Genomic DNA, 12,178 nt, shown 5'->3' on the forward strand with positions numbered 1-12,178 from the left:
CATGCAGGGGCAGCTGCTCCCTGTGGGGCCCGAGCGCTGCCTCCAAAGATCCTCTTCCTTGCCTTTGCTAAATTGCAGAAATATGTAAAAATGTTTTGTACTTTTTTATTTAGACCAATAAAGCTTTAAAATTTACTTTGACCCAAGAGCTCTTACCTGTTGTGTAACAGAGGTAGAGGAGAGGACTGTGATGGTCCAGAGCAGTAAGGTCTGTCCAGTACCCTCAAAGCCACTTGTGTCAGTGGTACCAAGACCTAACAGCAGGGGAAACAGGCTGAATCCTGCTGGTCAGGAGCAGTGGTCTGGCCCGGATGGAGAAACTTCTGCACAGAATAAAGTGCATAATGAAGTTATAACCGGGGCCTGCTGAGCTGGTGCCATGCCTGGGTGCTGCTCACGTGCTGCGGGTAAGGAAGATCTTTTCACCAAACATACACGGGAGAAATATTACACAGTTCTTCATGGTGCCAGCTGTTTACTCTGCATATTTCTTTAAAATATTTACCAAACTTGGATGCTCTGCATTTGAGTTCCCTTTTCTGTTCTTGCTTGTCCAGCTTAGGTAATGCCGTTTCACTATCGTGTCAGCTTATCCAGAAGCTACAGTGTCATTCTTTCCTGTTCAGCTTTGGAAACCACCTTGCCAGTGCGGATGAGCAGTAAAGTGTGAAATGCAGCATGAAAACAAATACGAATTGAATTTGACCACCTCCATATCAGGCGTGTGTCTCCAAGCAGAACCATCTTAATTTAATTAAGCACGTTCTGGTTATAGTGGTCAAACAAAGCACGGTGGAGGTTCAAGTTAGCGGTGCCTGCGCTTCCCCCTGCCCATTCTGTTGACGCTTTCCACCCCAAGCATTCACACCACGGCTGTCTCAGTGCCCAGCTGCTCTTCTCTTGGTCTAAAGCCCAGCCCCTGCGCTGGAGCAGCAGCTGGTCACACCCTCCGTTCCTCTGACTTGGCCACAGGGCAGTGAGTTCCAGCAGCGAGAGCTGGTAGCATCATAAAAGACCCTGTCAGGACTCTGCAGCTCTGACTGCCTGGGGACGACCCTTCTTAACTGAAAGTGTGGCAGAGCCAGTTAGTTGACAGCTAAAGCCCAGCCGTGTTTGAGCTCGCTCGCAAATGGCATAAATAATGGCTCTAACATTTGATTTATCGACCTTGCCTTTTGATTCCTCCCAGTGAATTGTCATTGCTAGCACAAACGCTGCTAAATATCTGACTAATAACTGAGTATTAGTATCAAGCTGCTGGGCTCGACAGACACAGCAGCACAGATTTGTCCCCCACACTTCAACAAGGCACATTAAAGAGCAGCTTTACTTCCCTTTGGCTGCAGGTCTGGCTTTGCTAGACCTAACTTTGCTTAGTTAAGTATGTTCCCTGCCGACCGGGGAATGAAGAAGAGGTGATAATAGCAAACGCTGTGTTTGGAGGACTCCAGGCTGGTTCTTGCCCCACTGGAAGTACCTAAGCGCAGGTCACCTGCGTTGCTGTGTTGGTGCCAGTGGAAGGGGGAGAAATGCGGAGGGTCACAGTTCCTGTTCCCACCTGGGTGAGGTGGGATTCTTCTCGACTATATTCAGGAGGTGCTTTTCAGCTCCCCTTTGGAGCTGTCTCTATTCTAGGCTGATCCCCTGCAGCACTGGGGGGACATAACCGTACTCACTGTTCCACAGAAGAGGAACAGTATCAGTCTGGTACCAAGGCAGCCCGTTCTACCGAAGGGCAGAGCTGCTGCTTTCCGGCAGCTGGCTGAGGCTCCCCAGCACCATCCACGAGCCTCACAACTGGTGCCAGAACTACTTCTCTAATGTGTCTTAAATTGAAAACAGGAAGTGAATTGCGCACTTGGCTGCCTACCTAATGTGAGGAGAGACACGAGCCTGGGGGAGATCTCATCTCTCCTTGTATTACGTTCAGGCAATGCAGGATCTGGCAGTTTTGGTTGAGCACCAGAAATTCTTGTGCACCTCAAAACGAGTCCTGAAAGGCCACTGCGACAGTGAACACACTCACGTGTATGTGCTCACCCACTGCAAAGAAAAAACATGAGGTTTTCAGAACAAGACTGTCGTAACATCGATGAAAGCTCCTGTAGCAGACCTTGGATACCTTCCAGTGTAATTAGATCACTGGCTGAAAAGTACTTCAGGAGCTTTACAAAGCTGAGAAGATCTTCCCCTCGCTACAGGCAGCTGTTCTGGAGAGCTGCCACAGGGGGAATCCCTGATAGTCTGACTCCCAGATACTCCATACCCAGCTCCTGCCCTGCCCTCTCTGGCTGCGCCCACCTTCAAACCCAGAATTTGGCAGAGGAGGAACTTCAAAACACAAAAATGTAATTGGTCTAAGCCGCCTCCCTGCTTAGCAAGGAGCCGTCAGTCTTGTGTTTTGCCCGTGTGCTCACTAACAGCTGGAAGTTTCTGGGACCTCTCTGGCTGGATCTGTTACTGGGTGACAAGCATCTTTTACTGCTGCTAATCTTCTCCTGCTCATTTGACGGCTTCCCCCCATTGGGTGGGGAATTACCTCCTAGCATCACCACACATCACTGAAAACAGAGCTCATCCTTTCCCTCCAGCAAGAAATTCACAGTCTGCAGCACTGATTGGGAAGTGAAGCTTTTCCAGGTGCTGAGAGTCATCAAGGGTGACAATGTCATGGTCCTGCAAGAGCCGGACACACTGCTTCAGTGACAAAATTGTCTCCTTGTTTCCTTGCCTGTCTCTGAGCCTGTGCAAAGCCTGTGGCCATGGCCGTGTCTGCTGCAGGTTCACCGGGACGCCGGTGTCCCGCTCCTGCGCAGAGGTTTTGCAGAGCATTTAAACACCAGGAAAACAGCAGTCTGGGCTGGGAGGTGCTGGGGCCGGCAGGAAGCAACTGCCGCTCCCTGCGTGTGTATGTCCCGGAAGCACACTAGATTTTCTCTGCTGTGAAAGTCCTGTGGAAGCAGGAGCAAAGGTGTGTGAAGGAGCTACAAGAAAATCATCTCCTCAGCCAAACACCAAACCCACCCATATTTCAGCCACATGAACAGTTGCCACCCATGGCCTCAGCGATTCTACTAAAAATACAGCAAGTCCCTTGCAGCAGGAAGCACCTGACATCCCCTTCTCCTGCTCCAGGGCTCACTCAACTGAGCTCCACTTCTCTGCTCACTCTTACCCATCCTGGAGCCGTGACTGCGGGCTGCATCCCTTCTTGAAGCACCGTTTTCTAAACCAGTGTGGAGGAAGAAGGCTTTACGGAGCTAATTTTCAGCCCATCGGATTCCGCACACCATTCTGTGTCATCTCACGTGCTCCCGCCTCAGTCTGTCTCACCCAACCATGCAGACACTGTCTGCATTGCAGCGAACCGTAATAAACCACCACATTTGCTTGGGGTGCTTTTCAATTTTAATAAATAAGTGGTACAACAGCACCAAATCTGTGCGTCGGGCTCAGGGGACAAGGGTCATGCCTCAGGGCCAATGTTCCCTCTGGCAGTGCGGGCAGATCGATGCAGTTCCTGAGGATCAGACCTTTGCAGGGTCTCTGTGTTGTTCTAAAACGGATACTGAAGGATAAGGAAAACCACCACGGGCAGATCCTGTGAATTTTGAGCTGTGTATAAGGTGGGGATTTAATCCTCTTTAGCTTTTGTGAACAGGTTGGCATGTCCTTTAATTCAAGAGAACCTCTGCTGTTGTAAAAGCAACCTCTGCCAGTTCCTCTCTTGTAGGAAGCTGCTTCTGCGGGAGCGTAGGAACTACCACAGAACAGGATCCCTGCGTCTCTGAACCGTCGTGCACGAGCCACCCTGACGAATTAAGCAGCTGGCTGCGTTGCTGCCCAGCGATTTACAGATTCGTTTCATGCTTGGCAGCAGAAGACATTGCGCAGACTGGCCATTGCCATCCTCCTTGAGGAGACACGCAGGGAAATGAGATGGGATGGCGAGCTCTTGGCTTGCCTGATTGCTGCCAGGCAGAGTGCTTTCTCCAGCTGCCGGGGTTTTTGCCTTTTTTTTTTTTTCTTTGTAGGACTTTGAGCAGAGCATTTCTTCCTTTCAGCATCACCCCTCTATGTGATCTTGGGCACAGCTTGCAGAAGGGGTTTGACCGAGGGATTGCCGCTTCCCCTCTCCCTGTGTGCACGCTTGCTGGGCGTGCTCCTACAGCTCAGCAAAGAGCCACTTCAGACTTTACGCAGAGCACTTCAAAGAAGAGGAGAAAAAAAACAGTGAGTCCACTGACTTTTAATCCCTGATTTCAACTTCTTAACTCTGCTGCCTGTTACATTTTCTCCCTGGGGATGAGCAGTGAGGCACACTACAGAACGTCCAAGTAAAAGCAGAAGCCTCAGCTGAGCTCCTGGATGATGATCCCCGAGCAGAGCAGAGGGCACAGAGGTGCCAGGAGCCCATTTCTGAGCTCACCCTCCCTTGGTGGAGAACTTCTGCTGGCTTTAACTGCCTTGAGTAATTCTTTATCAGCAGCATCAGATTGCTGCTGATACAGGAGCAGGATACGGGACTGCAGCAGAGCAGGCTCACCTGAGCCCGGGGAATCCCTCACGCTGCTCAGCCTGCGAGCTACACAGACCGGAGGGGTTTGGGGGTTCCTGTTTGCAGCAAGTAGCAGCAGTGCTGCCCAAAGCTGCTCTGAAGTGGGTTTGAGTTCCTGTTGGAGGAGGGACGGCTCTGGGACACACGGGCTTTGACAAGTTTGCCTGCACGGTCGGCATTAGTCAGCATCAGCCAGAGACAGAGACGTGGCTGCTCCTGCTCCCTGCGTGGGCTGCTGGGCACCGGCTGGCCCTGCTTGCCAGGGGCAAAGCTCCAGCCAAGCTCTCTTTGGCATTGACACAATCCTCCCACCTCTAAACAAACACATCAACCATTTGCCCTCTTTTTACCTTTGTTTTGGAAGAGAGACAGAGCCTGATGCAGGGGCCGTATTGACATAGTCGGGCTCGTCATCCAGGCTTTCTGTCTGCAGAGCTGCAAGAGAGGACGGTCGGTGAGTGGGCTGGTCTGAAAACACCCGTACACACCGTAGACATGCTGTGCAGCCACCCAGCGTTTAGCCTTCCGTGCTGACACAGTTTTGCTCTTGGGCCAAGAAATCTCAGATCACAATGTCAAGACCTCCTTGAAGGGACTTCACAGCAAATCTGCAAATGCTCTGCGGGCAGTGCGTGTGGACAGCGTTTCAGAGCCCAAAGAGACAGACTTAGATTTAATCTCGAGAGTGCGCAAACAGGATAATGAGAGTCAGTCTGCTTGGGCAGCTTCCACACCAGAGACAGGGAGCTCTGAAGTGGATCACTCACCCCTATCTCCCAGGCCTGACTACCCTCTCCGCTGGGCAGGAAACCACACACTTGGTTAAGCCGTTGTTTAAAGGTTTGCTTAAGAAATATGCACCCCCAGTTGCTGCCAGAGAGTCGCAGGCTGACCTGCTGGATGTGGCTTTCCTTGTTGGGGGGGGTGACAAGGCTGAGCTTGCACCAGGGCAACTTCACAGCATGAGGGGGTAGAATACACAAAGAGCGATGCTCCTCTGTAGCATCCCATGGTCAGGGTTTAAGCACGGCCACCTGCATCGTGGCCTTTCCAGCACTAGAGATACCACGTCCCGTCACAGCAGCGTTCCATTGTGAGTGTGTGTGGTAATTGGCTTTAGATGTTTATCACAGACAGTTGCGGAAAAAATAACTCAAATGGGGCTGATGGCTGCCCTGCCCTGAGCATGGTCTATACTGGTCTAGCGCAACAGGCACCCTGTCCACAAGCCCCATCCCTACACAGTACACAACTGCTGAGAACGTACCTTCCACTCGCTGCAGTTTCCATGTATGTATCGCTGTGCTGTTCTCGTAATCTGCAGCGTCATCTGTGGCTAAGAAGAGTTTGGACAGGATGAGGCTGAACAGCAAGTGGACTAAAAATGGACCTTTGTGAAACCCCCCTCCTCCCACCGCACCTCAACCGCCCTGTGCACGTGGCTGAGTTTCCAGCTGGCCGGCTGCCTTCCTGCCGCAGGTCTGCTGACGCTACCTCATCGCTTTTCCAGCCCTGACCACGCGCGGGGATATCCGCAGGCACAGACAGGGATCAGACTGGTCCCTGCTGCTCCTGCCCCTCTAATTGCTCTGTACAAAGCCAGCCAGGAACAGGGCAGGCTCTTGCAGGGCTGGAAGCGTTGTGTTAATTTGCTGAAGGAAACGAGCTTGGCTTCCTGTTCTGATTGCAACATCCCAGGACAGAAGCTGGAAGCCCTCAAGCAGACACCGTGGTCCAAAGCCGTACTCCAGCGACTCACTGGCTTCTTGGGCTGGATGTGGTGAGAAACCCAAACTGGGGGCTAGAACCATGACCAGTCTTGGCTGATAACAACTCTGAAAGACCTCGAGAAGCAATGCAGCCCCCAAAGCTCCTGAATGGCTGCAGAAACCTCCAAGTCAAAGGGAGCAGCTCGGAGGTGAGCCCTGGGCTGGTCGGCTACCACCATCCATATTTTCCTGCAAAAAGTGGGAATGCTCCAGGTCTGCCCCTTGCCTGCGGCAGCCCCTGCACTGTCACAGAGCTGAGACTGTGAATGAGGGGAGTTACCCTCAGCTGAGCAGGTCACCATCCCTCACTGCGCTTCCACATACCTTTGTACAACATGCACAGCACCACACTTACCCAGATTGGAGCTGTGGGATGCTCCAATGATGACATTTTGATAGGAGTAGGAATCCTCCTCTTTCTCTGGCAGAGAGAAGACAGACAGGGAAAAGGAGTTTAAGAAAGTGTAGGTGACCTGGGAAGATCCCTCACCACCTGCAGGAGGAGGCTGTTTCCCATAACAAAATGTACCTGAGTTAAAAAATCATCTTTAGTTTTGGTGACAGACTGGGGTGTGACCCAGGGATAGAGCATCCCCAGTGCCATTGAACAAGGCAATCGCTGCCCTACAGGAGCATCACACCAACACAGTGGAGTGTTCGCTGAGGCTCTCTGGCCACAGCACCACCCACAAGGGCAAGTGGCCAAAGCTGGTCCTGAGGCACCGTGACTTTTCTTGCGGGTAGGAATAAAACCCAATAAGTGTAATTACAAGCCCTAGAAGAGTCCCTAAGGCGAACAGGGGGAGGGCCGGCTCTGGGGAGGGGTGACCCCCTGGCACGCAGCCCAGGATAGCAGTTGGGAGGGGGTTTCCCTTCCCAGTGAGTCTTAAGCTTGTGACTGCAGTGTCATCTTGGGCTTATTTGCAGTTTCTGGGAAGGAACAGAGCCCCAGTTGAAGCACAACATCTGGCTGAGCCCAGTACACGAATCTATTAGCATCGAGAGCCAAAATCTGATTAGAAAAATTAAACCTGCCCCCCAAGCTCTTTGTTCCATCGCTTGTTATTTCCACTGTCTTGCTTGTATGGAGACCTCACCTTTGGGTGGGGTGAAGAACGTGGCACAGTTGTAGTAATCAAAAGATATGGGCTCCCTGCAAGAAGAACAGCCTCAGTTAGCTCCTCCTGCCCTCCCAGCCTGAGCTACAAGACAGCCAGGACCACACCGGAACCAGTATGGCTCTGCTCAGTTATGCTGGTGGGCAGCAACCAGCTACTTACACGTAGGCAGCGTCCCCTTGCAGGCAGTCTTCTGCAAGCACAAAGGGTTTGCTGTCAGCACACCATACCAGAGCAGAAACTCAAACCAGCATCCCACAGCACAGCTGGACAAATTCCCCACATGCAGCCCTAGCAGATGTCCCCACAGCCAGAAAGCCCCAGCACAGCCCTGAAGCCCATCCAGAAGCAGAGCTGGGAGGCTGGAGCATGGGGAGGCAGCCTTGTTCCCCCCCAGGCCCTGAGAAAACCAGGGCTCACCGCTTCTCATGGACAGATGCTGCCAGCTGGCAGGGAGATCGGGAATATCCTCCCCGGGTTGGGAAAGGAGAGCACAGCCCCTGCACCAATAATCCTCTTAGGGCAAGCACCAGCTCACGCTGCCCCGGGAGGGAGCAGGGGCCTCACGAGCATCCCGTCCTCCTCCGCTCTGGCTGTTAATCAGATCAGCATGTGTCTTATAAAGCAATCTCTAAATTAACCAAGCTGGAGCTCTGCCAGCTGCAGTATCAGCTGCCTGCGTGCTCCCCGCCAGCTCTCATCCCCCATAACCTCTCATCGCTGCGGCAGCCTTCCCTCCCCAAACCCCGGGATGTGCGGCTGCAGCATTTACCTGTCAAGAAATTCTGATACCTGGACTCAGTCCTGCTACCTGGGGAGAAGCAGAGGGACACGTTACACTTTGGCTCAGGCTGAGCCATGGGTGGCGTCCGATGATGGAGCCATCAAACATCTCAGCACCAGCAGCTCTGCCCCTGCTCAGCTCTTTGCTCGGAGCTGGGGGACACAGCTGCAAGGTTGGACACCCCAGGGCAGAGGTGCGGGGACAGCCAGGGGTGATGTTTGGAATAACCTGGCCAGTGGCTCTGAGCAGGACGAGCGCTGGATTTTGGCTCAGACCCAGGCTAGATCTCATTAAGTGCTGCTGTGCAGCACCGTGAATAGGTGCTAACAACAGGAGTGAATTTCACCATCACAGAATTTCATCATCACAGAATCCAGGTAGGAGGGACCTCAAGGATCACTTGGTCCAACTTTTTTTGGCAAAAGCACAATCTAGAGAAGCTGGTCCAGCCCTCTGTCAGCCAAATCTTAACAGCGTCTGATGTGGGGACCCCACCACTTCCCTGGGGAGATTATTCCAATGGTTGATTGTTCTCATGGTGAAAAATTTTCCTCTTTTGTCTAATCAGAATCTCCCCAGGAGTAACCTGTACCTCTCACCCAGCTTGTTTCCAGGATAACCCTGCCTGAGGTCCAGCGCTGAGTAACCAGCATCTCAGAGGCTCCGACTTCTCCAGACTGGTGGGAGCTCCCAGCCAGCATCTACTCAAACGACCTGAGATTGGGAAATCCCCACTTAGGAATTTTGTGGTAGTGCCTTCCCTGTGGCTGTATGGATGAAGAGAGCATTAAACTAGTGCCCATCCACAGGGTAGATGCTCACCGTATCCAGTGTGGCAGGAGGCACCGAGCCCCTTGGTGGTTTTCCTGAAAAAGAGGAAAAGGGAGCTAAAATCCCAGGTCTGAGCAAACCATACCAGGCGTTACAGACCACAGCATGACTAAGCCTGAAGGACCACCCGTGAAACCCCCCGGTGAGGTTGTAACGGGTCACACATCGAGCAATGGGAGATGAAGAGTTTGGGGTGAAACCCCAAGGTGGCAATAGCTATGTCTGAATATTGCAGCAGGGTTATTGTTGCTGTGTAGTTCTTGGGGGTTTTGGTGAAGGGGAGAAGTGGAGTTCTCATGTCAAACTGCTTATAAGCAAAGCCTGTCCATTTCTTTCTCATGATGTACCTATTCTGGACAGCGCCAGCTCACTTCCTCGGGTTCGGTTTAAATAGTTGCCAGTAGAATGCAGACAGACTGAAGAAACGCCAGAAAAAGTCTAAGCCCCCTATTGACCACCAATAAATCAAGTATAGCCCAAGCCTCATTCATAGGGCACAGACCCCAACTCCTGAACATTCACGTATGTTGTGTGAGCTTCATCCAGCCTGGACTCCTGAGCTAGGTTCTGGTTGGGTGTTTTACCTACCTTGCTATCGATAAGCTCTCAGGTTCAATCTGTTCCAGCCTTCGGGTTGTAGCTAGCACTAAGAACAAAGCAGACTGTTAATTATTATGGCAGCAGCAGATATTTCAACGAGCACAACGCGCCCACCAGAGAGGATTCCTCAGTACGGACAGGGATTTGTCTAATGCATCCCAAAACAGCTTCCAAATCATTTCTTGAAAGCTCATAGATGGCCCAAACAGGAAACAAGCTGAGGAAGAGCTGGTGCCTGTGCAGGCTGCAGAGCTGGCGAACATGCGCCGGAGGAAGCTGCAATCCCCACTGCTCCCTTACTGCCCACTGTCTCCCAGACCTGCTTGACTCGGGGGCTGTTCCCTTGCCCAGTGCCGTCCCTTCACACTGCAGGAGGCACTGGTCGGTCATGAGCTCTGGGCTGGAGCACAGACTCATAGGGGGGTTACGGGGCTTGGACCCAGCAAGGTCCCAGGGAAAGGAGCGGCCCCAAAGAGCCCGTCTGCAGGAGGTGACATTTAATACAGACCCCGTCAGCAGCTCGTTTCAGGATAAGAATCAAAAGGTCAGCACCTAACCCAACTCGCCACAGGAAGCAGTAAGGGGGTGATGACAAATGAGTCACTCTATCGATTCGGGCTCACCCACACTCTTGTTTTCACGGGGTGAACAGGGCGCTGCATTTCAGTGATGGTGCTTTAGTGATTTATGTTCAATGCGGAGGGAGATTCTTTTCCTAGAGCTCAGAATTCACATCCCTAGAAGCATCTAAGGTGGCCTCGACAATCTCGGTCTCGTATCATTTCATCTCCTGGCTTCAAGGTGAACCTTTTAGTTTACTTTCTCCCGGTTCCATGTATGCAGGACCCCCACCCCTCAACGCGGGAGCCCCACGTAACATTTACACTCACTGGAATGGGATCGAACCACCTCAAAGCTCCGCTGGCTTTCAAACCTGGAAAAAATAGAGGTACAACCTCAGCTGAATTTTGGGGTCTATGACAAGGAAATGTCATAGACCAGGGAGGAGGAAAACATCATTTAGGATAATTCCGACTCTGACACTTCATGCACCAGTGAAGGCCAGAAGAGTATTTTCACCCGCAAAAAATGCTGTTCAGCCATGAAATGGCATCAAACCCCACTGTTTCACCTCTGCTGCTGTCCCTGTCCTTCCCACCATACCTTAACATCAACCTGAAAAAAGTAACATCCGCGATCAGCAATAAAAATAACGCACGTGCCCAGTAGCCTCTTTTTAGTTAACAGGCGAGTGGCTCTTCAGAGCATGATAGCATTTAACAGCTCTCGTACCTCAGGTCCATACAGGAACTTATTAACTCTGATTTTAGGGGCCCTCGGAGGGTCCCTTTCCTCCCCTTTCATTGCGATCACTCCCCTCCCCATGCCGGTGTTCACAGCACAGGGCTGGCGGGGAGACGACGTGCCAAAGGACCTCATCACAAAGTCTACCAATGCACAGAACTAAACCGTTTTGCTCACAAAAAGCCCGAGCTCAGTCAAAGAGATCTCGAAAGGGGGCACACACCACCTTGAGCCTGAAGTCAAACCACCTAGTGCAGGTATAAATTTCAGCAGGTCCCCCCGCAGGGGACGGAGCCTGCGCTGGTCTGTGATGGAGCACACCGAACCCTTGCCCCTGGTCCTGGGGCAGAAGCAAACACCCCGACCCCACGGGGGCCCTCGCAGAGCCCCTTCGCACCACGTTTTCTCCTCTATCAAAGGTTACAAGCCACCTTTTATTTTTTTCTTTATATCATTTAGCTGTGGTTTGTCTGTTGCTGAAGGAAATAAGGGGGGAGGTGGGGGGGTGCGATCGCATTTCCTTCGCTTCTTGTGCCGCAAGTCGGTGGTTGCTCTGGCACAGGGTCCCACCAGCACCAGCCAAGGGCAGGGTCTCATTTGTGAAGTTACCAACCTCTTCACCTCATGTTGGGGCATGATGTGATAAGGACTTGCCCTTCTGATTCTCCCAGATCTTTTTCCAACTTGATAATGACTCACAGGCGTTGTTGTCAGAGCTTCACCTTAATTTGGGATTATTTTTTGTAAAGGCACTACACTTCGAGCAGCGCCCTGGGCTGGGGCATGCCAACACCATTCTGGGATTATCTTATTTTATTCAAATTGGATTTCAGCCTCGAAGCACGGTCAGGCTCTGGCCAGGGTCTCACCCTGGGTGAGGTGTTTGGGGGAGAAGCGCGATTGTGAAAGGCGACTTACTGGCTCCTCTGCTCGCTCAGCTGCTTCTTCCTCTTGGTAGCTGGAAGAGAAGGGAAAAAAATCATTTGGGAGTTAAAGATCAGAAAGACCAATAAAACACATTCACAGAAGTTCTTCAGCCGGGAGCACGAGAGGAGAGTGGAGGCAGCAAACAGCACTTGAGATAGGGTTTTGATTTATTCTTTTAAATTATATCTTCAGCGTAGTATTTGCCTCGGACATTGCAATGCAAAACAGCCACTCCTGCCCGCCAAGCCACTAACTGCAGCCCCTCTCCCCCACTCACACCCCCCCT

General features: G+C 52.0%; 1 protein-coding gene across 1 annotated transcript; it reads right to left on the bottom strand.

The window, feature by feature from the left end:
* Window positions 1–4,904: 4,904 nt before the first annotated feature.
* Window positions 4,905–9,706, bottom strand: LAT2 (linker for activation of T cells family, member 2; the record flags this gene model as incomplete). The annotated part of the gene is made up of 8 exons (XM_010135669.1): window positions 4,905–4,993; window positions 5,826–5,894; window positions 6,683–6,748; window positions 7,425–7,480; window positions 7,608–7,638; window positions 8,218–8,256; window positions 9,052–9,095; window positions 9,649–9,706. Coding segments are annotated over 8 exons (452 nt in total), but the record flags the coding sequence as incomplete, so codon positions are not given.
* Window positions 9,707–12,178: the final 2,472 nt, after the last annotated feature.

The sequence above is a fragment of the Buceros rhinoceros genome, unplaced genomic scaffold (assembly GCF_000710305.1).
Source record: "Buceros rhinoceros silvestris isolate BGI_N320 unplaced genomic scaffold, ASM71030v1 scaffold33254, whole genome shotgun sequence".
NCBI lineage: Eukaryota > Metazoa > Chordata > Aves > Bucerotiformes > Bucerotidae > Buceros > Buceros rhinoceros.